Genomic DNA, 27,936 nt, shown 5'->3' with positions numbered 1-27,936 from the left:
GAGGCAGAACCCATAAATGAGATGGTAACCACCCAATCCCTGTCCCTGAGTGAGGTGTGAGATATGTGAAAAGATTTCAGTCATTGTCCAGGCAAGCACATCATCACCTGGCTGCTCCAATGCTGGGATAACAGGGCTGGTAGCCTGGAATTAGAGGGCAGGGAAGCCAAGCAGCTGGGATCCCTTTCTATGGAAGGCGGCATTGACAAAGCGATTGGAAAAGGGGCAAAAGCCCTCAGCGTCTGGAGGCAACTCCTGTCAGGCATGAAGGAAAGGTATCCCCTCAAGGAAGATGTTATATGTCACCCAGGCAAGTGGACCACCATGGAGAGAGGTGTCCAGTACCTCAGGGAATTAGCCATGCTGGAGGTGATTTATAGTGACCTGGACAATGAGCAGTTATCCAAAGATCCAGATGAAGTCCCGTGCACACAACCCATGTGGCCGAAGTTTGTATGGAACACACCAGTGTTGCACGTAAACTCATTGGCAGTAATGACATGGAAGGACAGAGAGGAACAGACAGTGGATGAATTGGCTGACCAACTCCGACAATATGAAGAAAGTCTCTCTTCCTCCCTACAGGCCTGTGTCTCGGCTGTGGAAAACCTGTCCCGGGAGTTCCAGCAACTCAAAGAGGACATGTCCTACTCCTCACCTGTACAGACCAGCATCTCAGCCATTAGGAGTAAGTGTCCCTCTGCTCAAGAGAGAAGATATAGTGGATACGCACCACAGGCAGCCCTGTGGTTTTATCTGCATGACCACAGAGAGGACACAAGGAAGTGGGATGGAAAATCTACCTCGACCCTAGAGGCACAGGTACGTGAGTTGCAGGGAAAAACAACTACAAAAGGTGGTTCTCCCAGGAAAATTGCTGCTCCAGTTTCCAGTGAGCAGTTCCCCAGACAGAGTAGAAGAGCTGATTTTGCTTCCGATCTTAATAAAGGGACTTCTGATTCGCATTTACAAGAAGTGAGTAATGAATGCTATGACCAGGACTAGAGGGGCCCTGCCTCCAGCCACATGGAGGAAAGGGACAACTGGGTTTACTGGCCTGTGTGGATTGGATGGCCTGGCACATCAGACCCACAGGAGTATAAGGCTTTAGTGGACATGGGTGCACAGCGTACCCTAATGCCATCAAGCTATAAAGGGGCAGAACCCATCTGTATTTCTGGAGTGACAGGGGGATCCCAAGAGCTGGCTATATTGGAGGCTGAAGAGAGCCTAACCGGGAAGGGGTGGCAGAAGCACCCCATTGTGACTGGCCCAGAAGCTCCATGCATCCTTGGCATAGACTACCTCAGGAGAGGGTACTTCAAGGGCCCAAAAGTGTACCGGTGGGCTTTTGGCATAGCTGCCTTGGAGATGGAGGAAATTAAACAGCTGTCTACCCTGCCTGGTCTCTCGAAGGACCCTTCTGTTGTGGGGTTGCTGAGGGTCAAAAACCAACAGGTGCCAATTGCTACCACAACCGTGCACCGGCGGCGATATCACACCAGCCGAGACTCCCTGATTCCCATCCATAAGCTGATTCATCAACTGGAGAGCCAAGGCGTGATCAGCAAGACTTGCTCACCTTTTAACAGTCCCATATGGCCAGTGCAAAAGTCTAACGGAGAGTGGAGACTAACAGTAGGCTATCGGGGCCTGAACGAAGTCACGCCACCACTGAGCGCTGCCATGCCGGACATGCTAGAACTTCAATACGAAATGGAGTCAAAGGCAGCCAAGTGGTATGCCACCATTGACATTGCTAATGCATTTTTCTCTATCCCTTTGGCGGCAGAGTGCAGGCCACAGTTTGCTTTCACTTGGAGGGGTGTCCAGTACACCTGGAATCGACTGCCCCAGGGGTGGAAACACCATTTGCCATGGACTGATCCAGACTGCACTGGAGCAGGGTGGGTTTCCATAACACTTGCAATACATTGATGGCATCATCATATGGGGCAATACAGCAGAATAGGTTTTTGAGAAAGGGAAGAAAATAGTCCAAATCCTTCTGGATCTTTGCCATAAAAAGTAAGGCCAAGGGACCTGCACAGGAGATCCAGTTTTTAGGAGTAAAATGGCAAGACGGACATCATCAGATCCCAAAGGATGTGATCAACAAAATAACAGCCATGTCTCCACCAACCAGCAAAAAGGAAACACAAACTTTTTTGGGCGTTGTGGGTTTTTGGAGAATGCATATCCCAAATTACAGTCTGATCATAAGCCCTCTCTATCAAGTGACTCAGAAGAAGAACGATTTCAAATGGGGCCCTGAGCAACGACAAGCCTTTGAAAAAATTAAACAGGGGATAGTTCACGCAGTAGCCCTTGGGCCACAGTCCGGGCAGGACAAGATGTAAAAAATGTGCTCTACAATGCAGCTGGGGAGAACGGCCCTACCTGGAGCCTCTGGCAGAAAGCACTGGGGGAGACTCGAGGTTGACCCCTGGGGTTTTGGAGTCGGGGATACAGAGGATCCGAGGCTGGCTATACTCCAACTGAAAAAGAGATAGTGGCAGCATATGAAAGGGTTTGAGCCGCTTTGGAAGTGGTTCGTACTGAAGCACAGCTCCTCCTGGCACCCCGACTGCCAGTGCTGGGCTGGATGTTCAAAGGGAGGGTCCCCTCTACGCATCATGCAACTGATGCTACATGGAGTAAGTGGGTCGCACTGATCACACAACGGGCTCAAATAGGAAACCCCAGTCGCCCAGGAATCTTGGAAGTGATTGTGGACTGGCCAGAAGGCAAAGATTTCAGAATATCGCCAGAGGAGGAGGTGACACATGCTGAAGAGGCCCCACCGTATAATAAACTACCAGAAAATGAGAAGCAATATGACCTGTTCACTGATGGGTCCTGTCATCTTGTGGGGAAGCAGTGGAGGTGGAAAGCTGCTATATGGAGTCCTGTCGCGAATAAGCGGTTATGTCGCTTAAATAATCACCGCCAAAGATATTTGCAAATAATGATTTTAACAGAAATTTATAAAGGGGTGATTTAACAAAGTTTGATGGCAAGGTTCACTCTATTACTTATTAAATGAATGAAATATATGGCGCGGGGAGAGAGAGAAGGGAAGATTGAGATAGAAGGAAATACAAGGGGGGTAAAGGAGGCCCTCCCATTGAGTCACGAGGTTCAGAATGGACCCCCTTGCTTTCTAAACTCCTTTCAGAGAGGAACCTATGTGTGGCTGGATCCAACCCTAGTCTCAGTCTTGGTCAACAGTTTATGGCTAAGGTTTATATGTATTTAGCAGCGACTTAAGGTTTGTTCACAGTAAGGAGAGACTCACAAGAATTTAGCAGTAACTAGTCATTGGTTACTCTAGCATCTACAAAGTGATTAAATAAAGTTTACTACGATATTTTAATTGATTCTCACACACACAATCACAAAATAGGCCTAATAAAGGTACCTCTTAAAATCCTTTGTGAGTTTGGTATGCATAGATAAAGGTACCTATTAAAAATTCCCCTCGAGTTCAGTGAAATATTCACTTCAAATGATTGTCTCAACAGGCAAAGGTTGAGCCTCAAGGAGTGAAGGGTGCTGGAGATCAGCCCAGGTCCTGTTGCCAGGCCTCTGTATGCAAACTTAAGAGTTTGCAGCTCTGGGAGGTGTCCCAGAGCTCAGAGGGAGATTCTGGTTCAGCCTGCTGCGGTCCAGGACAGCTCAAAGGGTCTCCCTTGGTACCACTGTTTATAGGGTTGTGAGATTATTCACTTTAAGCATCAGTAAATTTCCATTCTGGCCACAGCTCCGGTCAGTAATTGCTGAGTTCTCCTTAACTTCAGCAAGGCAGGTACGATCCTCCCATACTGATCCGCCTGAGCTACAATCCACAATGATATGTTCCTGTGCTGCCAGGGGGTGACTGATTATGCCAGGTGGGATCAAGGCATTCTTGTTCCCCAGCTCAGCCATGCAAGAGTGCCTGGTACAACCAAGGGGTGCCTGATCACCAGACTCATTGCTCAAAGGCCCAGCCTTGACAGGAGTCCCTGTGATCGTAAGGTGGTCCAGAGGAGGGCAGGGGGACCACACCACCACAAGTCCTGTATGACAAGGGCTGTGAGTATCCCCAGTGTCAGCCCTCCCCGGCAGGGCTGTGGGGTCCATGGGAGGGCTGTGGGCTCCTGGTGGCTCCAGAAGGGTTGGGGGTCCTTGGGAAGACTGGGGTCTTTGGGAGGGCAGGAGTCCCCAAGAGGGTTGGGGTAACTAGGAGGGCTGTGGGGTCCTTGGGATGGCTGGGTCCCCAGGGGGGCTGGGGTCCCCAAACACGACTGTGGTCTGCAGGAGAGCTGCGGGGTCCCCAAAGAGGTCTAAGACCCAAGCAGGGCCGGGATTCCTGGGAGGGCTGTGGGGTCCCCAGGAAGGAGGGGTCCCTGGGAGGGCTGGAGTCCATAAGCAATGCTGGGGTCCCTGGGAGCCCTGCGGGGTCCCCAAACAGGGCTGGGGTCTCTAAAGGGGGCTGGGGTCCCCAGGAGGGCTGGGCTCCAGCTGCCAGCGCTGGTGGGTGTCACATCTGCACAGGGCAGGAGGGGCAGGGGATCAGAGATTGCTTTCCACTTGCTGGATCTTAATCACCATGCATTAATTAGATTTATTAAATTTTGCTACCTAAAATGTCCCGATTTTCCCTTGCTGCCTCACTCCTGCATGACGGGGTGAGAGAGCTGCCCGGCTGGCAACCAGCATCTCAGGGCTTGTTAGCTGCAAAGAAAAATCATAACTGAAATATCTGCCAATATCAATAATCACCTGTGAAGAAAATAATAATAATAATAATAATAACAACAACAGCAGCAGCAGCAAGAACAACAACATCACTAATATATATAATAAGAATAAATAATATATTTTAATACAATACATATCATATATATCATACATCATAATATAATATACTATATACCATATACTATATAATTTATAATAGATAATGTAATATGATAGAATATAGGATATAGGATATAGCATATAGGATATAGAATAGAATTAATATAATCTGCAATATAATACAAAATTGTATAGCATATGACATATATAACACATAACATTTAACATATAACATATAGCAAAATGTAGAATGGATTATGGATAATATAGTATGATAGAATATGGAATATATATAATACAACAGAATTAATGTAATCAGTAAGTTAATACAATGTAATGTCATATATAACATGTAATATATAGTATATAGTGCATAATCTTTAGTAGATAATATATAGTATATAATATATAATGTAATGTAATGTAATGTAAGAGATGAGATGAGATGAGATGAGATGAGATGAGATGAGATGAGATGAGATGAGATGAGATGAGATGAGGTAATATTATATGCTATGGTATGATATGATATGATATGATATAATGTAATATAATGTAATATAATATAATGTAAATATGTATATTCTATTATGATGTATGATATATGACCTATATGATAGATACTATATAATCAGGTCCCAAATGCTACTACTACTAACATCCCGAATGATGCCCATTTTACCGCTGCCTGGCACCCAAAGCCATGCGGGTCGGGGGGTGCAAGGCTGGGGACCCCTTTTTGGGGGTGCGAAGCCCCCTCCCACCCCAACCCCCCCGATCTGGGGAGGGCCCGAGCCGCCTGGGCGCTGCCCCCCCGAAGCCGAGCTCCCCCGGAGCGTGGGGAGCGTCAGGGCGGGCCCGCTCCCGCACGCCGCTGACATCAGTCCCGCCGTCCCGACCGCCCGCAGCCCGACCGCGTCCCGCCGCCATGGCGGCCAGCCCGGCCTACGGGGAGGAGAAGGGGGGCTCCTCCAGCCTGGGGGAGCCCGAGTACGGCCACGATCCCGCCAGCGGCGGCATCTTCTCCTCCGACTACAAGAGGTGGGGGAGGCCGCGGGGGGACAGGCCGGGCCCGGGCGGGGGAGTGGCCGCCACCGCGGGCCTTGACCGCCATCCCCGCCGGCGCCGTGGTAACCGACCCGGGGCTGGCCGCGGTCCCCGGGGTGGGGACGGGGATGAGGATGAGGATGAGGATGAGGATGAGGATGAGGATGAGGATGAGGATGAGGATGAGGATGAGGATGGGGATGGGGATGGGGATGAAGACGAGGATGGGGACAGGGGACGCGGTCATGCCACCGCGGCTGCAGGTTGCAAAGGCCAGGGAGGGTTTTGGGGGAAAACGGCGGGGTTTCGGAGCCCGTGTGGCGGGGGTGAATGTGCGGTGAGCCCCCACTGTCGTGTCGTGTGTGTGCCCAGGCTCTGCTGGCTCCCACGGCTTTCACGGGGGGGGCCCCGGGGACCTGCCGAGGTCCCCGGGGGGGGCGGGGCTGAGAAATGTCACCCGTGTGTGGGGCAGGCTGGGGGGGGGTAGGGAAACAGAAGAAGGGGTGTGTCCCTTTGTCCCCTCAGCCCTGGTAGTGTCCCCTGCTCTGGATGTGTCCTCCACCCTGACCTGCTGGCAGTGTCCTCAGTCTGGCAGTGTCCCCCCGTCCCTGACTCGCTGATGGTGTCCCCCATTCAGGCAGTGTCCCCCATCCCTGGACCCCTCCCTAATGCCGCAGCAGTGTCCCCCCGTCTGGCAGCATCCCCCACTCTGGCAGTGTCCCCCAACCCTGACCCCCCCAGCAGTGTCCCCCAGTCTGGATGTAACCCCTGTCTCTGACCCCCTGGCAGTGTCCCCCACTCTGGCAGTGTCCCTCATCCATTACCGCCTGATAGCGTCCCCCAGTCTGGCTGTGACACCCCAGTCCTGACCCACTGGCATTGTCCTCCAGGTTGGATGTGTCCCCTCATCCCCACCCTGCTGGCAGTCCCCCAGGCTGGCAGTGTCCTCCATCCATGACCCGCTGGAAGTGTCCCCATCTCACAATGTCCCCCCTTTCCATGAGCCCCTGACACTGTCCCCCAGTTTGGCCAGATCCCCCCATCTCTGACCCCCTGGCAATGTCCGCCAGTCTGGCAGTGTTCCCCTGTCCCCAAGTCTGGCAGTGTCCCCTGACCCTGACCCCCACTGTCAGTGTCCCCCCCTCTGGCAGTGTCCCCCCATCACTGGCCCCCTGGCAGTGTCCCCCAGTCTGGCAGTTTCCCCCCATCCCTGCCCCCCTGGCAGTGTCCCCATCACCGGTGTGCTGCCCTTCCCCAGAGCCTGTCCCCTTGTGGCCACACCAGATCTGTCCCCATCACCATGAGCCATGCATGGTGCATGGGGCAAGAGAAATGTCCCCCAGGTGCCACTGCATCACCCAGGTGGGACCCCCACAGGTGTCCCATCCTGCCACCCCACCACCCAGGTGGGTGTCCCATCATGACATGGGGTCCCTGGCCAGGACTGAGCCACAAAAAGCACCCAGGGAAGGAGCTCCCTGCAATGTCCCCAAGCCCCAGCTGCAGGACAGGTGTCGCTTGGGATGTGACGCCCTGGGGTGGCCTCATCCACCGGGAAGGGTGTCAGGGTTGTGGCTGCAACCCAACCCCAACAACAGCATCAGATTTCAGCCGGCGGTGCTGGGAGGAGGAGCGGGGCCACAGCCCTGCCACCGTCCCAGAGGCCACCACCCCTGACTGAAGCCATGCTGTCCCTGCCGCCGGTGCAGAAGCTGCTGCGGCAGCTACCAGTGGGGGCGGCCAGGCGGCCAAAAACACCAGTGGGCGGTGACACGGCCGAGGAGTTGACAAGCCCAGTGCTGGCCACTGAGGCCAGACAGCCTGCCTGCTACAGCACCCTGCGAGCTGACGAGCTGCGGCCACTCACTGGCCCCGAGCCTGTGGTGGCCACCAGCACCGGGCCACCACCGCGGTAAGACCCCTCCCAGGAGCCCCCCGGGACCCTCCAGCGATGGTGGCTCTGGCTGAGCATTGTCCCATGGGTGCCACCCCCAGCTGCTGTGGGTGGACGCAGCCTTGCAGGTCCCCCCCAGTTTGGTGGGGATGGATGTCCCTTAGAAGAGGGGACAGTGGTGACAACCAGCCTTATAAAAGGGGACGGTGGTGCATTTTCCCAGCCCAGAGAGGGGACCAGGGAAGGGCTCTGCATTGGGGCGCACCGGCGCATCCATGCCACCATGCCCAGGAGGGGACAAGGGACACCCAGCCAAGCTGGGCTGGTGGCCAGGCTAGAGGTGGTGATGGGTGCCTGCTCCCTGGGAAGTGATTTGGGGACATCCTAGGGTGACAACCAGAGCCAGGCTGGGATGAGATCTTCATCCCAGCACCCAGGATGGGGACAGAGCTGAGTGCCAGCACCGTGCCGGTCCCTCCAGCTTCTCTTTCACCTGGCTGTCATCCAACTCCTGTCTCCATAAATATTGTATGGCGAAGGGTCAGGTTGCCAGCCTGATGGGTTGCCAGGCTGGGAGCAAAAAAAAGACTAAAAATGGTTAAAAATACCTAAAAACGGAAAATGGGATTTTTTTTTCCCCCGGTGCGGTGCAGGCATGATGACCTCAAGGAGATGCTTGATAGCAACAAGGATTCGCTCAAGCTGGAGGCCATGAAGAGGATTGTGGCGGTGGGTGTTGTTGCCACCAGCAGGGCTGGTGCTGAGCCATGCCATGCTGAGCCGTGCCGTGCTGTGCCATGCCATGCCGGCTGCCCGGTGTCAAGCTGCTCCTTTACCCCCTAGATGATTGCCCGGGGTAAAAATGCCTCCGACCTCTTCCCAGCTGTGGTGAAAAACGTCGCCTGCAAGAACATCGAGGTGAGGAAGGTCTTGGGTGGCCCTGGTGGCATCCATGGATGTCCCCAGGGTCTGGCGCCTCCCCTGCGGGAGGGTTTTGGGGATGGGTTGGGTTTTGGGGGGCTCTGAGGTGGCCCCACCACCTTCACCCCGCAGGTGAAGAAGCTGGTGTACGTCTACCTGGTGCGCTATGCAGAGGAGCAGCAGGATCTGGCCCTGCTCTCCATCTCCACCTTCCAGCGAGGACTCAAGGTGAGCTGGTTTGGGGACCCAGAGGTGGGTCGTGGGGGGGGGTGTCAGCAAGCCCCCCACGGCTGCACTGCAGCCCCCTGCATGTCCCCACAGGACCCCAACCAGCTAATCCGCGCCAGCGCCCTGCGGGTCCTCTCCAGCATCCGCGTGCCCATCATCGTGCCCATCATGATGTTGGCCATCAAGGAGGCTGCCTCGGACATGTCCCCATATGTGCGCAAGACAGCCGCCCATGCCATCCCCAAGCTGTACAGGTAATGGGTCGGCTGCTAAATTTTGGGGGTGCCTGCTTGGTGCAGGTAGGGACAGGCAGGGATGGGGGGTTGTTTGGTCCGGCTGCACCTGCCCTGCTCTTCCCTCACAGCCTTGACTCAGACCAGAAGGACCAGCTCATTGAAGTGATCGAGAAGCTTCTGGCAGACAAGACCACGGTGAGCAGGGCACGATGTCTCCGCTGTCCCTAAATCTGCGGATGTCACCATCCCCAGATGACCCAGTATCCTTGTGGGGATGCAGGTGTCCCCACCAAATTGCTGTCCTTGTGGGGATGCAGCCATCCATGCAGAGCGGGCATCCTTGCAGTGATGCTACAGTCCCCACTAAGCCAGCATCCTCATGGGGATGCTACCGTCCCCACTGATATGGCATCCTCGTGGCAATGCAGCCATCCCCGCAGGGCTGGCATGCTCATGGGGATGCCATTGTCCCTGCTGATCCAATATCCACACAGGGATGCAGCCATCCCCAGAGCCAACATCTTTGTGGGGATGTCACTGTCCCCACCAAGCCAGCATCCTCATGGGGATGCCACCGTCCCCACTGATCCAGCATCCTCACAGGGATGCAGACACCTCCACAAGATTGGCACTCTCGTAGGCATGCAGCCATCCCTGCAGACCTGGCATCCTTGTGGGGATGCTGCTGTCACCAGCAGGACAACATCACCGTGGGGATCCCACCATCTCCACTGAGCTGGCATCCCCACGTGGAAGCCACCATCTTCACCACACCAGCATCCTCACAGGGACACCACTGCCCCCACCGAGCTGGCATCCTCGTAGGGATACAGCCGTCTCTGCCAAACCAGCATCCTCATGGGGATGCCACCATGCCCACTCATCCAGCATCCTCACAGGGATGCAGCCATCCCTACTGAGTCGGCATCCTCATGGGGATGCCACCATCCCCACCACACCAGCATCATCATGAAGATGCCACCACCACAGTGAGTCACCCCAGGCTTTCCCTCCCCAGCTGGTGGCCGGCAGTGTGGTGATGGCATTTGAGGAGGTCTGCCCAGAGCGCATCGACCTCATCCACAAGAACTACCGCAAGCTCTGCAACCTGCTCATCGACGTGGAGGAGTGGGGACAGGTGGTCATCATCAATATGCTGACCCGCTATGCACGCACCCAGTTCCTCAGCCCCAACCAGAATGTGAGTGCGGGAGCCTCAGGGTGCCCTGGGAGGTTCAGGACGCCCTGAGATCCCCTGGGGAGGTGGGGTGAAGGGGAGGTGCTGTTGGAGGGGTGCAAGGTGTCCCGCCTACCAGCAGGAGTCCTTGCTGGAGGAGAGTGCCGAGAAGGCTTTCTACGGCTCTGAAGAGGAGGATGCCAAGGACGCCAAGGTGGAGGCAGCCTCTCTGGCCAAGCGCAAGCCCTACGTCATGGACCCTGACCACCGCCTGCTCCTGCGCAACACCAAGCCCCTGCTGCAGAGCCGCAATGCCGCGGTGAGCCCCCTGCCCCAGCCCTGTCCATCCCCAGAGGCCACGGGTGGTGTCCAGCAGCCTGGGCTCAGGATGTCCCCACCGGCCAAGGAGCCACCGGGCTGCCCAGGAATGGGTGTCCCCAGGGATGGGCTTCCTCCAGATCCTGCCAGGTGGGACTCTGGGGGACACAGCCATATCCCAAGGTGTCCCCATGCTTGCCAGGTGACGCTCAGGTGTGTCTCCACAGGTGGTGATGGCTGTGGCGCAGCTCTACTTCCACCTGGCACCCAAAGCAGAGGTTGGCGTCATTGCCAAGGCACTGGTGCGGCTCCTGCGGAGTCACAGGTCTGTGGCACCCGCGTTGTAGAGGCCCCCTACCCCACCACTGCAGTTGGTGGGACCTGTGGGGAGCCCTAAGACCCAGGGAGAGACCCCCCGAAGAGCCCATCCCCACAAGGATGTCGGGCTGGGGCAAATCACCAAAAAAGAGGGCTTTTTAGCCCGGGCCAGTCCAGACATGGGGTGGCAGCATTGTGGTGGCACCAGCCTGGTGGTGGGTCCTGCCCCATTTTCACAGGGACTTGCTGGGGGGGTCTGACCCTGCCCTGCTGATGGTGGCCCCCTCTTTGTTTCCACAGCGAGGTGCAGTATGTCGTGCTGCAGAATGTGGCCACCATGTCCATCAAACGGCGGGTGAGTCTCGGACTCGATGTGGGAGGAGTTGACCCTGTTGACTCTGGAGTGGATGAGGGCTAGCCAGCAGGGTCACCAGGGCCAGCTGCCTGTGGGTGGCCTCAGTGAGGCGGGGACAGAGATGACACTAACGATGGCTCTGCATGCAGGGGATGTTCGAGCCCTACCTGAAGAGCTTCTACATCCGCTCCACGGACCCCACGCAGATCAAGATCCTCAAGGTGAGCTGGAAACACCTGGCAGAACCCATCACTGGTGGCTTTGGGGCTTCATGGAGCCCTTCCCTGTGGGGCAGCAGTCCTCTGTGCCCTGGGGACAGGAGGACAGCAATGACCCCATGCCCTGGCACCATGCCCCCATGCTGCCCATCTCTTCCTCTTTCCCACAGCTGGAGGTCCTCACAAACCTGGCCAACGAGACGAACATCTCCACCATCCTGCGGGAGTTCCAGGTATGCCATGGCCATACTGAGGCCACCAGGGTGCCACCCTGGCATGGCTCTGGGTGCCAAAACACCAGCATGGAGGGGACAGAGGAGAGCCCCACCAGGAGGAGTGGGCTGAGGCCACACCAACCCCATGGGTGGCTCCAAAGAGCCCCAACATGTGACCACCATATGGTGGGATGCACAGCACTGGCATGTGGGTGACATGTGTGTCTCCCCCATGCCTTTGCAGACCTACATCCGCAGCATGGACAAGGACTTCGTGGCAGCCACCATCCAAGCCATTGGGCGCTGCGCCACCAACATCGGGAAGGTGCGGGACACCTGCCTCAATGGCCTGGTCCAGCTCCTCTCCAACCGGGATGGTGAGTGCACACCGTGGGGGTGAAATGGGGCCTCCATCGCTTTCGGGGCAGGACCCCGCTGAGGCCAGGTCTCTCCCCGCAGAGCTGGTGGTGGCCGAATCTGTGGTGGTCATCAAAAAGCTGCTGCAGATGCAGCCGGCCCAGCACAGCGAAATCATCAAGCACATGGCCAAGCTCACTGACAACATCCAGGTGGGTTGGGGCGTTGCATGGCCCGCAGGACCAGGGGAGTGGCAGTGGTGCCACGTGCCCGGGGGCGTTTTGCAGGTGCCGATGGCGCGGGCCAGCATCTTGTGGCTCATCGGCGAGTACTGCGAGCATGTGCCCAAGATCGCGCCTGACGTGCTGCGCAAGATGGCCAAGTCCTTCACCAACGAGGAGGACATCGTCAAGTTGCAGGTCATCAACCTGGCAGCTAAGCTCTACCTGACCAACTCCAAGCAGGTACTGGGGACATGGCCTAACAGCGTGCCTCAGTTTCCCCACCGGGGAGGGAGAGGCTGGCCCTGAGCATGTCTTCTGGTGCAGAGCAAGCTGCTGACCCAGTATGTCCTCAACTTGGCCAAGTACGACCAGAATTACGACATCCGCGACCGGGCTCGCTTCATCCGCCAGCTCATTGTGCCCACTGAGAAGAGCGGGGCCCTCAACAAGTATGCCAAAAAGCTCTTCCTGGCCCAAAAACCCGCTCCCATCTTGGAGTCCTCCTTCAAAGGTACCTACCCCTGGTCAGAGGGTGTGGGGACATGGGGTCAGCTGTCAACACAGTGCTGCATGGCTGTCCCTGAGCTGCTGCCACCTCTTATCCCTTTGTAGACAGGGACCATTTCCAGCTGGGCTCCCTGTCCCACCTGCTCAATGCCAAGGCTGTGGGCTACCAGGAGCTGCCCGACTGGCCAGACGAGGCCCCCGACCCCTCCGTGAGGAATGTGGAGGTGCGTGGAGCACCCCGAGGTGCAGTGGTGCATGGGGTGGGCCAAGGTGGGGGCATCATCTCAAGGTCTTGGGAGAGCCCCAGAAGGTGCCCCAGGTGCTGCTCTGCTGCCCCATGTCCCCTCTCTGGTGCCCACACGCCTGCTTGGGGGCAGGAGGGGGGCAAGGGCTGCTGTTTGGGCCCCCCACCCATAGGTGATGGCCTCACTCCATCAACCCTGTGCCGGCAGGTTCCTGAGTGGACCAAGTGCACCAGCCGGGAGAAGAGGAAGGAGAAGGTGGAGAAACCGTTCTACTCTGACTCGGAGGGAGAGTCAGGGCCCACGGAGTCAGCAGACAGTGGTGAGGACCCAGTGGCAAGGCAGGGCATTGGGCAGGGGTCACTGTGGCAGGGACATCAAGCAGGTGCCACCATGGCGGGGCATGGGACAGGAGCCACCATGATGGGGCATCAGGCAAGGGACGCCATGGTGGGACATCAGGCAGGTGCCACAAGGGTGGGACATCGGACAGGGGACATTGCAGTGGGGACATCCCATCGTGGTGGGGACGTGACGGGGGACATGGAGGGATGTGGCAGGGGGATGCGGGGATGGAGCGGGAAGATGCAGGGGTGCAGTGGGGATGCAGTGGAGGAATGCAGGGATACAGTGGGATGCAGTGGGAGGATGTGGAGATGTAGCAGGATGCAGTGGGAAGCAGCAGAGGGTGCTGGGATGCAGCAGGATGCAGCAGGAGGATGCGGGAATGCAGCAGGAGGATGCAGGGATGCAGCGGGAGGATGCAGGGATGCAGCAGGATGCAGAGGGAGGCAGCAGGAGGATGTGGGGATGCAGTGGAGATGCAGTAGGAGGACCTGGAGATGCAGTGAGATGCAGGGGGGGGTGCAGGGATGCAGCAGAAGGATGCAGGGATGCAGTGGGGATGCAGCAGTGGGTGTGGGGACATGGTGGGATGCAGTGGGAGGATGGGAGGATGCGGTGGGATGCAGCAGGGAGCTGTGGGGATGTGGGGGGATGCAGCAGCAGGGCTGAGCTGTGCCCTCCGCAGAGCCTGAGTCCGTCAGTGAGGAAAGCAGCAGCAGCAGCAGCTCCGGCAGCTCCAGCTCCGGCAGTGAGGAGGAGGAGGAGGAGGAGGAAGAGGAGGAGGAAGGCAGTGGGGAGCAGTCAGAGAAGGAGGAAGAGGAGGAGAAGAGGACGAAGAGAAAGGAGAAGGAAAGCTCCCGGCAGGCAGCTCCAGGGAGTGTGGGCAGGTACCCCCTGGGAAAGCAGGGTGCCCCCAGCCGAACCCACCCTGGCTCCCCTGAGCCAGGCTCTCCCTGCAGCGCGAGCGAGGAAGAGAAGGAGGAGGAGGAGGATGGGACGAAGGAGGCCAAGAAGAAGAAGGTGTCGCAGGGGAGGAAGAGCTGTGCTGAGACCTCGTCAGAGGAGGCCAGTGCTTCCGAGAGCAGCTCCTCAGGCTCCGACTCAGGCTCCAAGGTGGAGGCCAAGCGGAGGAAGGTGGTGAGGGCCGGGCTGGGTTGGAGGGCAGTGCGGCAACCCCCACACCCCCATTCACACTCCGCCCATCTCTCTGCCCCCTTACAGCCCCCCACCAGCAGGGCCGGCCCCAAGGAGATCTCCCTGCTCGACCTGGATGACTGTGAGTGGCTGCCCGGGGCACGCGGGATGGCAGTCGCGGTGGCACTGGGGAAAATGAGGCACAGGCACACGCCCCGGTGGCGTCAGGGTCCTGCAGGTCCTTTGGGGGCTGCTGAGCTGGGATGGGGACCAATGGGGTGAGCTGTTCTTGTCCCCAGAGGATGGCTGTGGGACAGGTGGCTGTGCCAGTGGGGCTGTCCCCATTGGGGCTGTGCCCATAGGATTGTCCCTATGTGGCTGTGCCTGTGGCGTTGTGCCTACAGGGTTGTCCCCATGCAGGTGTGCCACCAGAGCTGTCCTCATGGGCCTGTGGCTCATCAGAGCTCTGTTAACCCTTTCCTCCCCCCACACCTTGCAGTCACCCCTCCTCCTCCCCAGCCCGTCCCCTCCAGCAGCATCGTCTCCACCAGCCTGGTGACTGACCTGGAGGGCCTCATGCTCACTGACACCTCCCTGGCACCTGCCGTAAGTGTCCCCAGTGTCCTTCCCAGGGGGCTCCTGGGACCCCTGCCACCCCTGGGGGCCTCAGGAAGCAGGTCGGCAGCCCATGCCGGTCCCTTGGTCCCTCGCAGCTGCTGAGCCCGGCGTTTGGCGCGGTGAGGACCTACGAGCTGCTGCACCGCATGGCGGGCGAGGGGCTCTCAGTTGAGTACTGCTTCAGCCGCCGGCCCTTCCCGGGGGATCCCCACATGGTGGCCATCCAGATCCAGATCTCCAACAACACTGATGCCGAGGTGAAGAGCCTGCGGGTCAGCGAGCCCAAGCTGCTCTCCGGCATGCGGATCCAGGAGTTCCCCGAGATTGGTATGGCACAGCACGGCATGGCCACGATGCTGCAGGGGGGGACGGGGACAGAGGTTGGCTGGTGGAGGGGACGTGGGACATGGTGGCAGTCCTGTGCTTTCAGAGCGCCTGGTGCCCGGGGACACGGCCAGCGTGGTGATGGGCATCGACTTCTGCGACTCCACCCAGGCAGCCAACTTCCAGCTGTGGTGAGCACCTGGTGCTGGGCAGGACAGGACGGGTGTCCCAGGGGATGGGGACAGCTTGGGGTGCTCCAGGGACAGGGGACAGCAGGGCAGGACACAGGTGCTCCAGGGGATGGGGAAAGGGGGATGGGCACCAACCTTCCTTCAGGGGACTTGAGGCAGCAGGGGACAGATGACAGCCAGACAGGGCATGGGCTACCCCAGAGGACAGGGGACAGCAGGACAGGGCATGGGGTGCCCCAGGGCATTGGGGACAGCTGGACAGGCACCAACATCCTTCCAGGGGATGGAGGACAGCAGGAGAGCCCCCAGGGGACAGTGCAACATGGTCCCTCTGAGGGATAGGGGACAGCAGGATGGGCACTAGGGCCCTTCCAGGGAAGGGGGGACACCAGGATGGGCATGGGGTGGTAGGGGGACAGCAGGACAGGCACCAGAGTCCCTGCGGGGGACAGGGAGGTGGAAGCAGCCAAGTCTGGCCTGTTGGGTTCCCCCTATTCCCAAGGTGTTTTGTGCCTCAGTTTCCCTGCAGCCGCCCCCTGCCCAGGGCAGGGATGGGAAGCGGGACCTGGGGGGTACATTTTGAGCATGTGTCCCCGTCACCCGCCTGTCTCCCCAGCACCCACACACGCCACTTCTACGTCTCCATCCAGCCGCCCGTGGGGGAGCTCATGGCCCCCGTCTTCATGAGCGAGAACGAGTTCAAGAAGGAGCAGGGTGAGTGGGGGACAGGGATGGAGACAGGGACAGGGTGGCGCGTGGGCACCTGCTGCCCCAGCGCCGATGCTCACCTCCCATTTTGTCCCCTCTGCTGCCCTCGCCATGGCCCTAGAGCACCTCGCGCGGCCGGGCGAGGGTAAGTGGCCACTGGGCCAGCCCCTAGACTAGCTTTGCTCCCCTCATCCCCCTCCTGCACCCCCCGGCCCGTGGGTCGGGACAACCACCCTGGCGCCAGAGTGGCCCAGCCAGGTCCCTGCACAGCATGGAGGGCTCATGCCACCCCTGGCGCTCCCAGCACCGTGTCCGATGAGTGACGGGGACACCCTGGCCCTGCGTCCCTGTGCTCCTGGAGCAGCAGCGTCCCTGCCCTGGCCCCACGGATGGGCGGCTGTGCTGAGCAGCAGGTGCTCGGTGCTCTGCAGCAAGCGACCCCATCGCTGCCAGTGACCGGAGGAGCCCGTCCCCAGGGACGTGGCTGCTGCCACCAGGCAGGGACATGGGGATGAGCTTGGGAAGGGTTGTGGAAGAAGGATTTTCCCGAATCCGTCTCTGCTGGGCTGGAGAGGAGCAAGCAGGGCAGCCAGTTCGGGATGTCGTGGGGGACCTGGATGCAGGGAGCTGGCGGCTGGAGGGGCTTGGTTTGGGGATGGCAAAACAGGGCCCGGCAGGGACACGGCCACTGGGTGCATGGCTGGAGATGGGCAGGTGCCTCTGCTGCCTGCTCCAGGGAAGCTGACGGGCATGAGCGAGATCACAGAGAAGCTGACGCTGCCTGAGAAATGCCGGAGCGACCACGCCATCGTCCAGCAAATGACCTCAGCCGCCAATGTGGGCCGCGTGCCCTGCGGTGCTGACAACGAGTACAGGTAGCCGGACCCGCACACTGGGACCAGGCAGGTGCTGTCACCCCTCTGGTCCCACCGGAATCACAGCGGGGACACTCAGGGCTTCCTTTAGGACAAGGAGCCTGCATGAACCCACATGTGACGGTGGCCGTGGGTGGCAGATGCCTCCTCAGTGGAGCACCCCAGGGAATGGGAGGGTGACAGGGGGACAGCTCGCCCTGAAGCCCTGTGTTCACCGGTGGGCAGGTTCGCAGCCAAGACAGTGACAAGCGGGAGCCTGGTGCTCATCACCCTGGAGCGACGGGAGGGCGGCGTGGCCCAGCTGACCGTCAACAGTGAGAAGATGGTTATCGGCACCATGCTGGTGAAGGACATCATCCAGGCCCTGGCGCAGTGATGGCCAGGCCCTGCCGCACCCACAGCCCTACCCTCCCACCCACCTCTGCCCCACACCACTCCCCAAAATGCTCCCTGCCCTGACTTCCGCTGGGTTACTCCCTGCCCTGATCCCCAGAGGGGCAGCAGGCAGTGACCCCTGGGCCGGCTTTGCTGCTGGGAGGAAGGAGTGGGATGGGGCAGATGGGACACAGGGTGACGTTCTGCTCAGAAGGGCGGCAGCAGTTCCAGACCCCACAGGAGCACAGCATGCCTCCAGCCCCTGGCCTCTTGCCACCGTCTCCCAGTGTAACCCCTATTTATTATGTCCAGGATCTCCCAATAAAGCTCTTCTCCAACCTGCTCCCTTCCCCTCCTCTGCTCTGTGTGCACGGCGGCCAGATCAGCCCCAAACTGCCCCCAAGCCAGCCTCCCTGGGGCAGCAACAGGGGACATCAGGGGACCAGCCATCCCGTAGGCAACTGGGGACATGCAAGTCCCCTGGGGGTGGCACTGTTTGAATCGGATGGCTGCTGGCTCTTGGAGAAAACCCAGCACCAACACGGAGGGTTGGGGTAAACCCCCCTGGGGCTCAGTGGAGGGTGGGAGGTGTTTGGTCCTGACCACGGATCTGAGGAGTCCTGGGAGGTTTCCAGCTATTTATTCAAAGCCGAACTGCTTGTGCTTTGACCGCAGAAATACCTGCTACGTCAGGGCTGGGTCTATTCTGCAGTGTCACTGGAAGGATTCCTGGGGCTGGCTCCGGGAAGCTTTTCATCTCCAAACTGGGGAAAAAAAAAAAAGGAAATTTGACTCTTTATCAAGATCTCTCCTCCCAGCACAGGTTGGGTGGGATTTAAGAAAGCCCTGGCTCTGCCTTTCCAAAGCTGCAGCCCAGCAGGGAGCCAGGCCCAGCACTGGAGGGAGAAGATGAGCAAAGGACACATGGGAAGGCCTGAACCCCAAATTGTCTCAAGTCCAACCCCTTCTGCTGCTGCAAAAAGGGTGAGGGGCTTTCTGCTTTTTCCAGCGCGCGGGTAGGAGATGGGATAAAATCACTTTTATTTTTAACGGTGACAAAATGCCAGTCAGAGCCGCAGCACCACCAACCACTGAGCGTCAAGCACTTGCTCCCAGGGAGAAAAGCCTATTTGCACAACGACAGGGGCAAGAGTCAGAGCGCTCAGCACTGCCTCACACCCAGGGGGGGCTGAAGCCAGGAGCTGGCAGTGCCGCCACCACCCCGTCCCCCTTGGGGGGGGGGGGGGGAGCCGTTTTAATCCCTTGGGGCCCCACTCCCCTCACATGGAGCACAGCGAGCGCCACAGCCTGCGTGTGGAGAGCTGCCCGCGACGGAGGCCCCGGGGAGGGTCAAGCCGCCGCCGGGCGTCGTGAGGAGAGGGAGCGACAACGCCTCAGCGCTGGAACAGGCGCGCGTCCAGCCCCCCGCGCGGTGCACGCCGGGATAGAGGAGGAGTAATTCGGGGGGGCGCCACGCGGCGGGCGGGCTCAGCGCGCATGCGCCTCGGCCCCTCCCCCTCAGCGCCCCCCCCCGCCCCCGTCCCGGCGGGGCGGTGGCCCATAAAAGCCGGCGGGGCGGGCAAGGCTGCCTGCCGTTGTCGCTTCCCTCCTCTCTGGGGTTTGCCCGCCCGCAGCGCCGCCCATGGCCTTCCCGCCGGTGAGGGGGGGGGGGGGGCGCGAACGGGACACGTGCCGGCGGCCCCGGAGCCTCCCGGAGCCGAGGCGGGAGGGAGGAGAGAGGCGGCGCGCGCGGCCCCTTTAAGGCCGCCCCCGTCACGTGGTTTCACACGTTGGCGGTAGGTGAGGGAGGGGGGAAGGGGGGGAGCGGCGCTGAGGTGGTTTCCCGCCCTTTCTCAGTGTGTGGCGGCGGCGGAGCGGGGATGGTGTCCCCCCTTCCGTCAGCGGACTGGCGGGGCCCGGACTCAGGGGGGGCGCCGTTGCTGAGCGAAGCCCTGAGGCCTGGCTTCCCCGCCCTCCCGAGGGAGCAAGAGGCTCTGAGGGAGCTTCACCTCAGGCAACCCATCAACTGACTGGTGCTGCCTTCAGGAATGAAGCTATTACTGGAGGAGACCCAATGGTCCTAGTCCAACCAACAAGCAGTGCCTGTGGTTGCTCTCATCCCAGGTTATTGGGGAGTTAAAGCTGAGCTGGAGGTGCTGAGCTCTGGCTTGTGATGGTGGGGTGTGTTTTGGCTTGAGTGGGAACCCATGGTCTTGCTTGGTAGCAAGTGGTAGTTCTGAGCGTTTCTAAACTGTCTTCTTTTAGTGTGTAAAGTGAATGGAGTGCTTATTTTACTCTTAAACCAGGCGACTGCAAGCTCCATGTAGCAAGACTGGCTTCTGTTGGTGACCCCAGGGGACTTAGTCCCTAATCTCTGTGCTGTATGGGCAAATGCAAGAGTCTTCTGAAAAACAAGTTCTTTTTTTACCATTCAGTATTTCACAGCTAAAACCAATTAATGCTTGTTGTGGCTGATTTTGTGATAGGCTAACCATGTGTGCTGGCAGCTGGAGTGTTGGTGAGGGGCTCCAGTGAGAGCTGTGCAAAGGGTGGGAGCTGTGTTTGCTGTGGAGCTTCAGGATCCCTGTTGCTTTGCTGCAGTTTATCTTGACTGGAACAGTCTCCCTAAACCTTACTCTGCTTTGATAATGTGCTGAAACAGGCAGCTGTGATATTGCTTGTTTCCAAAGCTGTTTGAGTGATAGCTTCAAAATGTTTTGTTCAAAAAAAAAAAATACCAGAAAGTAGGCACCTCAGCAGGGAAACTTATTTCAAAACATGAGTTTTGGCAAAATTGTTTTTCTGAAGTCAGTGCTCCCCTGCAAAATAATACTGTCAAAATCCCTTCCAGTCTTGTTCCAGCCAGGTGTGTTCAAGACCTGCTCCACATGGTAAACCCTGGGAGAGCTGCTTAAGCTCAGCTTTGCTGATGATGAGAGAGCTGATGCAGCCTAGCCTAACCCTGTTTGGGATGAGTTAGATGTGTCAGCTTGTTGCTTTGTTAGTGGTGTTGCTTGGTAGGAACAGTTATGCCAATATTATGCTTTTTATTGGTGTAGCTGACTTCAGCTTGGAAAACAAAAATTACTGGTAAAAAGGGACTTTTAGAGCTGCCTTTGATCAATGTATGGAGCCATCTTGGCTTGACTATGTTGAGACTGACACCATTTTAACAGCATCTTAAATTTTGCCTCAGGATCCAGAGCCCTCTTGGCTGTACCTACAGTGCTGAGAACCCTTTTGGGCATCAGCATGGCACTGCCATGGTGGGATTTCTAAGACAGGCATAAAAAGCAAAGGCTGAATTGTAGCTGAGGTGGATGACCTTTGTCTGCTCTGGAGTGTCCCCGGGAGCTAATGCATGTCTTGGCCATACCGGCAGCTGAGCTGTGTTTAATGACTTCCCTAAGGATTAAGATACTCTAATCCTGTGCCAGTGCTGTTGTGATGCTGTGGGTTCTGCTTAGCCCTGGGATTTCATTATCTGTAGGTTTCCTACTGGTGTGTCTGCTTTGGGGCTGTGGAGGTACCTTTGTTTCCACTTACCTTGGACATCTTTGATGGCTTTTGCTGCACAGGTGTACATTGCTCTACTAATTGAGCTGCTGCATGTTTGTTTCTTGGGGGTCTCTGGAGTGGGACATCCTGTGGGTAAACTGCAGGCTGCAGCTATGGGGTTTGCTTGGGGCTGATGGAGTGTGAACTCCAGAGACCTGACAGCTGCTGTGCTTCGGCTGCTGGCTTTTTGATGCAGAGCCAGCAAGAAGAGCTCTCTACCATGGTGGTAAGGCTCATCGGTTGTCTTTCTGTTACTCTGAGGGAGTGGAAACTCCTCCTCCCTATTTCAAACCAAGCCCAGCACTCCCTTTCTCACTCTGGTGTGTTTTGTTTGGAGTGCTAGAGGTGTCTGGAGCCTGGCAGTGCCCTCCTTGAGACCTCAGAGCATCCTGGGGATGCATCTTCATGCTTGGATGTGGGTTCTTGGCCAAGGGTTTAGCTGAGCCAGGATATGATGGACTGTATTCCTGTCTGAGGTCCACCTTGCTGTGTGTCTTTGTGTGATGCTTCTTGGGTCTGTGTTCCAGATCTACCACAATGATATAACCTGAAGCCTTTAAATTGTTTGCTCTGTGGCACTGCATGCTTACCTGCAGGGAACTGAAATGTCTGTCTTGTTTTTCTGATCTAGGAACATCCCTAAAACTCATCTCTTACACAGAGACTGGGTGTCTTACCAGGTGTCAGGAAGCAGTGTTTGACTCCTGATGACTTTAAATGACCTGTCAGCTGGATCACACTTCTGTTTTCACTTGCTCCTCTACTGGCTGTGCTGATAAAATGGTGTCCCCTCTCCTGGATTGGGATTGTGCATTGTAGCAGGCAGGACTGGCTGAGAACAGCTGTTGTTGGGTCACTGTTTGCACCCCGGTGTTTCATGTGGTGTGCCAGGTCACTGCTGGGGCCTGAAGAAGGAGGACCCACTGATGCTCTGGGACTTGTGCCTCGGTGAAAGCAGAGATTGCCAGCTTTGAGCCTGGGCTGTAGCTGTACTTGCTGCTGTGTGGCAGACTTCCAGAGAAGCCTGAACAGGCAGCCTGTGTTTAACTATTGCAAAATCCTTCAAGATGGAGCACTGAAAGCTAATCCTAGCTGGGCTCAAGAGTGCTCCTTTGCTTGTCTTGGCTTGGGGATGGAAGAGTGGAGCAGGTTCTGGAGGACACAGCCTCAGGCATGGTATTTCCCTGTGCTTTGGTATTAACTCTGTTGAGGCTAAAGGATATGGGCGTATTCTCAAGCTATGTGTTTACAAACTCTCTCCACCAGAGTATCCAGGCTGCTGAATGGTTTGGGTCCTGTGTGCTTTGAAGACCTGCAGAGTTCCTCTCAAAGGAGGATCTCTTCTAGGGGTTTAGGGAGGAGGGTGAGCTTTGCCAGAGGAAGGTATAGACACACGAGTCACCTCCTACAAGGGGCTGGATGCCAGTTCTTGTGTCCTGGATGCTTGCAGTATCTCTAGGATACCCTTGACAGTCTTCAGGTTAAAAGCTCTGTGAGTGGAAGGAATTTTTGAGGACATGCTTGGTCCTACTCTTGCTGTTTTCTGTTCTTGTTTGTAGCAGGACTGGTGCTGCCAGTTGTGGGAAGCATCAAATGCTAAATGAGCAGGAACAGGTCAGGCGTTTGGTTTGCTGCTCGAGTTTATTTTTGTCTTCCTAGCACAGGCTCCTAGGGAAAAGCTTTGCCTCCTGCTGTAAGTGGTTCTTTAGCAGTAACAGGAGTAGAATAGAGAGTTTCATGCTTGTGCCAAAGCAGCCTGATGCGGCACTTTTTATTAAAGATGACTGGCAATACTTTCTTAAATTGAGCTTCTGTACTCCTCAGCTGCTTTTTATAAAGATGACTTAAAGCTTGCTCTGCCTGTTTCCTCTTGCCTGAAGCTTGCTTTCAGCCCTACCTGTTTTACTCTTGGCTTGTAAATGCTCCTGCATTGTGCCTGCGGAGTCCCAGGACCTTATCTGGGGATAGGCTGAGCCTTTCAATAGACAAAGATCCCGGGCTCCAGTGCTGAATAGATGCTAATAGTCTTAAATGGGCTGAAATCCTGAATCAATTGTTCAGCTTCTGCCTGGAGGCATCGTGTGAGTTGACAATTCAGTAGCTTATTCCTACTGCTTCCAGGACAAGGTTTCCTTTGCTTTTTAGCTAAATGGTGGGGGAGGAAGCTCGTGTGTGTGGAGAAAACTTACTGGATGATGTGTTACGGCAGTAAAACTGCTCATGATGGGGGGGAATACAAGTCCTGTACTCAGGCTGGGCTAAAGTTCCTGTGTCCATGTGAAATTGTTTAGACCTGCCTTCTGCCACAGGCCGCATACTGGAAAGACCAGTAAGGGACAATTTGAAAGTAAAATCATCTCGGTGCTTCAGGCTTGCTAGTCGGTGAAGCAGGGGGAGAAATGTGGGGGAAGTGAGGCCCAAAACTCTTGTAGAAACACATCCAAAAGGTAGATGTATTAAATGTCTCCTTGACAAGTACAAATGGCCCTATTTAGAGCTTCTGTGTGTCTTGGAGTAGCAGGGGCTTGTTCTCAGCCTTGCTGCAATTCAGTTCTTTGAATTTGGCTATAACTCGATTTGCTTAATGGCAAGGATTCTCCTCCGGAGGCCAAGATTGGCAAGGTTGTGCCTTCCTGCTCTTTTTAATGTGGGTCCTAATTGATAGTGATACTGTTTGCTCAGCATGTTCAGGAGCAGAGTTCTGCTGCAATTGCTCTTGGGTGGTGGGAAGACCTGCCCTCAGTCCAAAATGCTGGTTAGAGATTAAGTTTAGTGGCTTCTAGATTGGTAGAGGCTTAAGTGTTGTGCAGCTGCACCAAAACAAGCCTGGATGTGAAAGTGGCTTGTGAGCAGAGCTGGGAGAAGCAGCTGCTCTTGCCGGTTCTCTGGATTGGCACCAGGAAGCAGGAGGGGTTTGATCTTTTTCATGCAGAGGAAGCTTTATAAGAGCTCTGGCTTGTGTAGCATGGTCCCAAAACCTTGATGTACAGAGATCAGTGCCTGTGGAGGGTTATGCTAAAGCAGAGCTGGTTTGGGGTAACCTCCCTCTGTGGTCAGGAGCTGTTACCTAAAGGGAAGATGAGGGTTTGGTTCTCTGCCATTCCAAGGGAGACCTTAGGATTTGGGGCTATGTTTGATTAGCTGGGACGTCATGTTTTTTCCTCAAGCCTGTTTTCTGAAGTGATTGCATGGCTGCTGACTTGGGCTATTCTAAGGTGCTGTTCAGAGCTCCCAAATATGGGTGGTAAAGTGAGCCTTGCTTTCTTCTGCTGTGCACAGGAGCTACTATGGTTTCTCATGGTGGCTGCCTTGACCATGAGCATCCCCCTTGTCCCCCAGTGTCAGGCATGTACCTTCTCCTCAGAATCGGCCTCCTCTGCTAGTTGGATCTCTACTTCAGTGTTACGATGTGCTGGAGAAAAACAGCAGGAACCTTGTGTTAGCAACCACACTAGTTTGGGTGCTATGGCTCTTAGTCTAAAGTTCATCCTACCTGTGGTGAGCTGGTACCTGTTTGTGACTGCGGTGGTCCTGGTCTGATGTGCTATGCTGACGAATTGCTGACCTGTTTGCTTAACTGTTTATTTAATGCCAAGAATTGTACTTGAGTGTTGCTAAGACCTGGAGCTAAAGCTAATATGAGTATTGGAGGCAATCCAGACTTTCCACAATGTGTTGAAAGCTGGGTGGTGAGTACTAGCCTGCTTGACACTAATACTTGCTCTTTTTTACCAGAAAGAAGATACTGGGAGGAGCGTAAAGGACCGCTGGGATAGCCCGGATGCCCCTGCACTTTCCACTTGCAGCAATGCAGATATATTCCGCCGAATAAATGCCATGTTGGACAACTCTTTGGATTTCAGTGGAGTCTGCACCACGCCCATCACAAAAAGCAAATGTGACATCCTGCCAGGTGATGTGTTTGGCTGGGCTCAAGGCAAGCATGAGGATCTGGGGCTGGCAGAAGGGGGGAGTTGCTTGGTGGGACCTAGCAAACCTGTGGTGGCATTTCTTGGTGGCGTGGTTGTTGGCATGTGCTTGTGAGCAGAGAGCTGCTTGGAGTCAGGGTTAATGCAGTTTTGGTACTGGGGGCTTCATTTGTGTGCCTGAAATGAATAATTCAAGTATTCCCTGGCAGTGTGGAGGTGCCTGGGAAGGCTTGCTTATGCTCCCTGTAATGCTGTGCATCATTGTGTGGGCAGGACATGAGCTCTCGCTGCCTGACCTGCCACCTCCTGGCATAGATAGTTCCAGCAGACTCCTTTACAGTCTGCCTCTCCTGGAGGCAGGATTAATCTGTTAGCTGTTAGTATGGCTGATCTGCTGCATACATTGGTTATTCAAAATTCTTTTGCATTTTTGTTTGCTACAGGTCAGTTAATTGTGTATTTAAGAGTGTGCCAAACCAGTACATGTAGGTGAAGACTTTCTTGCAAAGCAAGCTTGGGATTATGAAATCAGTGCTGCAAGTTTTGCTTCCTGCAGGCTGAGGGGAGCGGGCATATTCTGCTATCTTACACTTGATCTGCCTCAAAACAGAAGGCTCTGTGCCAAAGCAAAGAGCATTGGGTCCAATCTTATTTTTATGTAAGTGAAGGACGTGCTTTTGTCCCTTTACAGTAGGCAAGATCTGCCAGTAAATGTACCTGCCCAGTGCCTGATGTTCCTCTTGTCAGTGCACTTCTGTGCAATGGTACTTGCGCCAAGGATTTGGGCACTTGAGAGATTGCTTTTTCTCCTCCAGCATCTGAATTATAGGGTCAATAAACACTTTGGCCATTATTGGAAACAAGCTGACCCTCTGGACTTGTCCCAAAATGAAGTGGGAAGTAAAGGGAAAAACCTCACCAGCTGGTGACCTTGCAGGCTGCTGTAGGCAGACACCTTTTCTGCAGTCACTTGGAGACAGGGTTGTCTTGTGCTCATGGATAATCTGTGGAGTTTTAATCAAACAGGTGTAAAAAAAAGCTGCAACCAGGTCTCTGGGCATCCTGTGGCCCTGTTTGATGCTTGAGCAGTGCAACTTTGTTGTGGACTAGTGAAATGACTGCTACCAGATGACTTCCAGTGCAGTGTAATCTCCTGGGTATTTGAAGGGCTTAGCACTGTGGGCCAGGGGCTGATCTGGCCATGTGATCCTGTGCTGGTGCTGCAGAAATACCAGAGAAAGTGAATTGTTTGCTTCGAGGTACAGATCTATAGCCAGCACTGCTTGAAATGTGCCTAGTAAAAGTATTGGAGGATATGCTGGCTACTCCTGAGCAGTTGCATAGTGAATATTAACTAATTCAGGTCAGTGGTGTGGTTGGTGGTGCATTTTTAGAGATCTGCTGTTGTACTGAGTTGTTTAGACATTTTTTGTACCTTGGTGCAGTGGGAGTCAGTGTTGTATCTGATCTTGATGCACTGGAAGTGTAAGGGAGAAAAACTGAAGTATTTTCCTTTATTCCCAACAATGAGTTCATAAAAGAGTTGCTTCTGGCTGCCTTGTTGAAATCTTAGCTATAGCCCTTCATATTTATAATTTGGAATGGGAATGTTTCCTAATTAAGTTTCAGCTTACTTGCCAAAGTTAACCTAGTTGATAAAGGAATTATCCCTGCCCACTAGAGCAGATTCATCCTGTGAAGATATGTGTTAGTTCTGGTTTTGGGTCTGGGCTTGGAGCTGGCATATCAATTTTAATTTGCAGTACTGTCTTCTAGGCTTCTAAAACTCTTCTTTGAGGGACTGGGGTATTCACCTGGCAATGAAATGAACCTGCTTACTGACCTGCTGCATATAAATCTCTGCTTGGTCTGTCAGTTGCTGTGGTATTCCTTATGGATGCCTGGAGCAGGGGCTCTTGCCAGGTGTGGAGCTCCTGAGAGGTGATGCCTTGATTGGAAACTGGTTGAATTTCCCTTCAGTCGTGTTAAACTGTGCTTGTGTTCCAGGCTATCACTGAGTAACTTCTATGGAAGACCTCTTGTAGGACAAGCGTGGTGAGAGTTGCATGTAAAAAAGGGAGGCTTCTTCTAGCAAACATTTCTGCTGCAGGGCAACTGAAGTTGTGCTTTTGGGGACATAGTAAGCAGCTTTTCTTGTTCCTGATGTAGCAGTTGAGGCCAGTCTCAAGTAGGTGCTGGCTCCTGGCACAGCCGTTTGTGCAGTATGAGGACCAGGGTGGGGGCCATGCTCAGCATTGGGTAACCTGACAGAAGGCTTTTAGCTTGTATCAGATCCCTTGTGCAGTGGCACAAATGCTTTTGATGGCATGAGGAAAGAGGCTTGCTCGCTTCCCAAAGGATGCTGGGCACTGCTGAGGCAGGGCTAGAAAGTTGCTGCCTTGGGTGCCCTCACCCTTCAGGCTAATGGAAATGTGATCTTTTTCAGAAGGTGCCTCTGGGCTGTACAAGAGACTGCTGATAGAGTATGACCTGAGCTACCCTGGTGAGGCCAGCAGTTATCAGCTGTAAAGGTGTGGGTGAGTCAGCATCTGCCAGTGCATCAGCTGCTCAGTTATTAGTCTACTTGTAGTCCCAGCCTTGTTTTGGTAGCATCAGTCAGGACCTCTTGGTAGGTAATGAGGGCCTGAATGCAGCAGTTCTGCAAGCTTCTGTCTGTCTCTGGACCAGAAAAGTGCATGAGCTGCTTCTGTTTAAATGTTGCTCATGAGCATCTTCTCCATGAAGAAGCTGGTGCTGTCAGCTAGGACAGCTGTGAT

The 27,936-nt window shown here is 55.6% G+C and overlaps 2 protein-coding genes across 11 annotated transcripts in view; both read left to right on the top strand.

Annotated features, from left to right (window-relative positions):
• The first annotated feature begins 5,715 nt into the window (after nucleotides 1-5,715).
• On the top strand, nucleotides 5,716-18,014 carry AP3B2 (adaptor related protein complex 3 subunit beta 2). Of its 6 annotated transcripts, none has more exons than XM_087743598.1 (27): nucleotides 5,716-5,886; nucleotides 8,440-8,515; nucleotides 8,630-8,704; nucleotides 8,840-8,935; nucleotides 9,029-9,189; nucleotides 9,300-9,366; nucleotides 10,190-10,372; nucleotides 10,491-10,667; nucleotides 10,894-10,991; nucleotides 11,285-11,339; nucleotides 11,489-11,560; nucleotides 11,728-11,790; nucleotides 12,017-12,149; nucleotides 12,232-12,341; nucleotides 12,417-12,593; nucleotides 12,678-12,864; nucleotides 12,966-13,084; nucleotides 13,313-13,424; nucleotides 14,133-14,334; nucleotides 14,407-14,584; nucleotides 14,669-14,723; nucleotides 15,081-15,187; nucleotides 15,295-15,526; nucleotides 15,630-15,714; nucleotides 16,331-16,428; nucleotides 17,159-17,297; nucleotides 17,523-18,014. In XM_087743598.1, exons 1-27 carry the CDS (start codon nucleotides 5,774-5,776, stop codon nucleotides 17,671-17,673), a joined length of 3,321 nt encoding a protein of 1,106 aa, XP_087599724.1. In that variant the 5' UTR covers nucleotides 5,716-5,773; the 3' UTR covers nucleotides 17,674-18,014. The 6 variants fall into 6 exon arrangements, with proteins under 6 accessions (XP_087599724.1, XP_087599723.1, XP_087599720.1 ...); XM_087743597.1 differs by having other exon boundaries at nucleotides 10,488-10,667; XM_087743594.1 differs by having other exon boundaries at nucleotides 14,133-14,584.
• A 1,194-nt stretch (nucleotides 18,015-19,208) lies between these two features.
• Nucleotides 19,209-27,936, top strand: part of CPEB1 (cytoplasmic polyadenylation element binding protein 1) — a 42,435-nt gene continuing 33,707 nt past the window's right edge. For 3 of the 5 annotated variants that reach the window (XM_087743671.1, XM_087743670.1, XM_087743669.1), the window contains exons 1-2: nucleotides 19,209-19,329; nucleotides 24,966-25,143. In XM_087743671.1, the coding sequence (XP_087599797.1) occupies nucleotides 19,315-19,329; nucleotides 24,966-25,143 (193 nt within the window). In that variant the 5' untranslated portion in view covers nucleotides 19,209-19,314. The other 2 variants (XM_087743674.1, XM_087743672.1) reach the window with 2 other exon arrangements.

This window comes from Nipponia nippon, unplaced genomic scaffold (assembly GCF_047370975.1).
Source record: "Nipponia nippon isolate SJK-2023a ecotype South Korea unplaced genomic scaffold, ASM4737097v1 scaffold_9, whole genome shotgun sequence".
Classification (NCBI taxonomy): domain Eukaryota; kingdom Metazoa; phylum Chordata; class Aves; order Pelecaniformes; family Threskiornithidae; genus Nipponia; species Nipponia nippon.
Note: the sequence above shows the minus strand (reverse complement) of the source record. Positions and strands in the feature narration are given on the sequence as shown.

Bases quoted from the DNA above. Each gene is read 5' to 3' on its own strand.
- AP3B2 (XM_087743592.1), top strand. From the start codon at position 5,774: ATGGCGGCCAGCCCGGCCTACGGGGAGGAGAAGGGGGGCTCCTCCAGC. The intron at 9,367-10,189 runs GTGAGCAGGGCA...TTCCCTCCCCAG, and splicing joins TTCTGGCAGACAAGACCACG to CTGGTGGCCGGCAGTGTGGT. The intron at 16,429-17,158 runs GTGAGTGGGGGA...TGCCTGCTCCAG, and splicing joins CGAGTTCAAGAAGGAGCAGG to GGAAGCTGACGGGCATGAGC.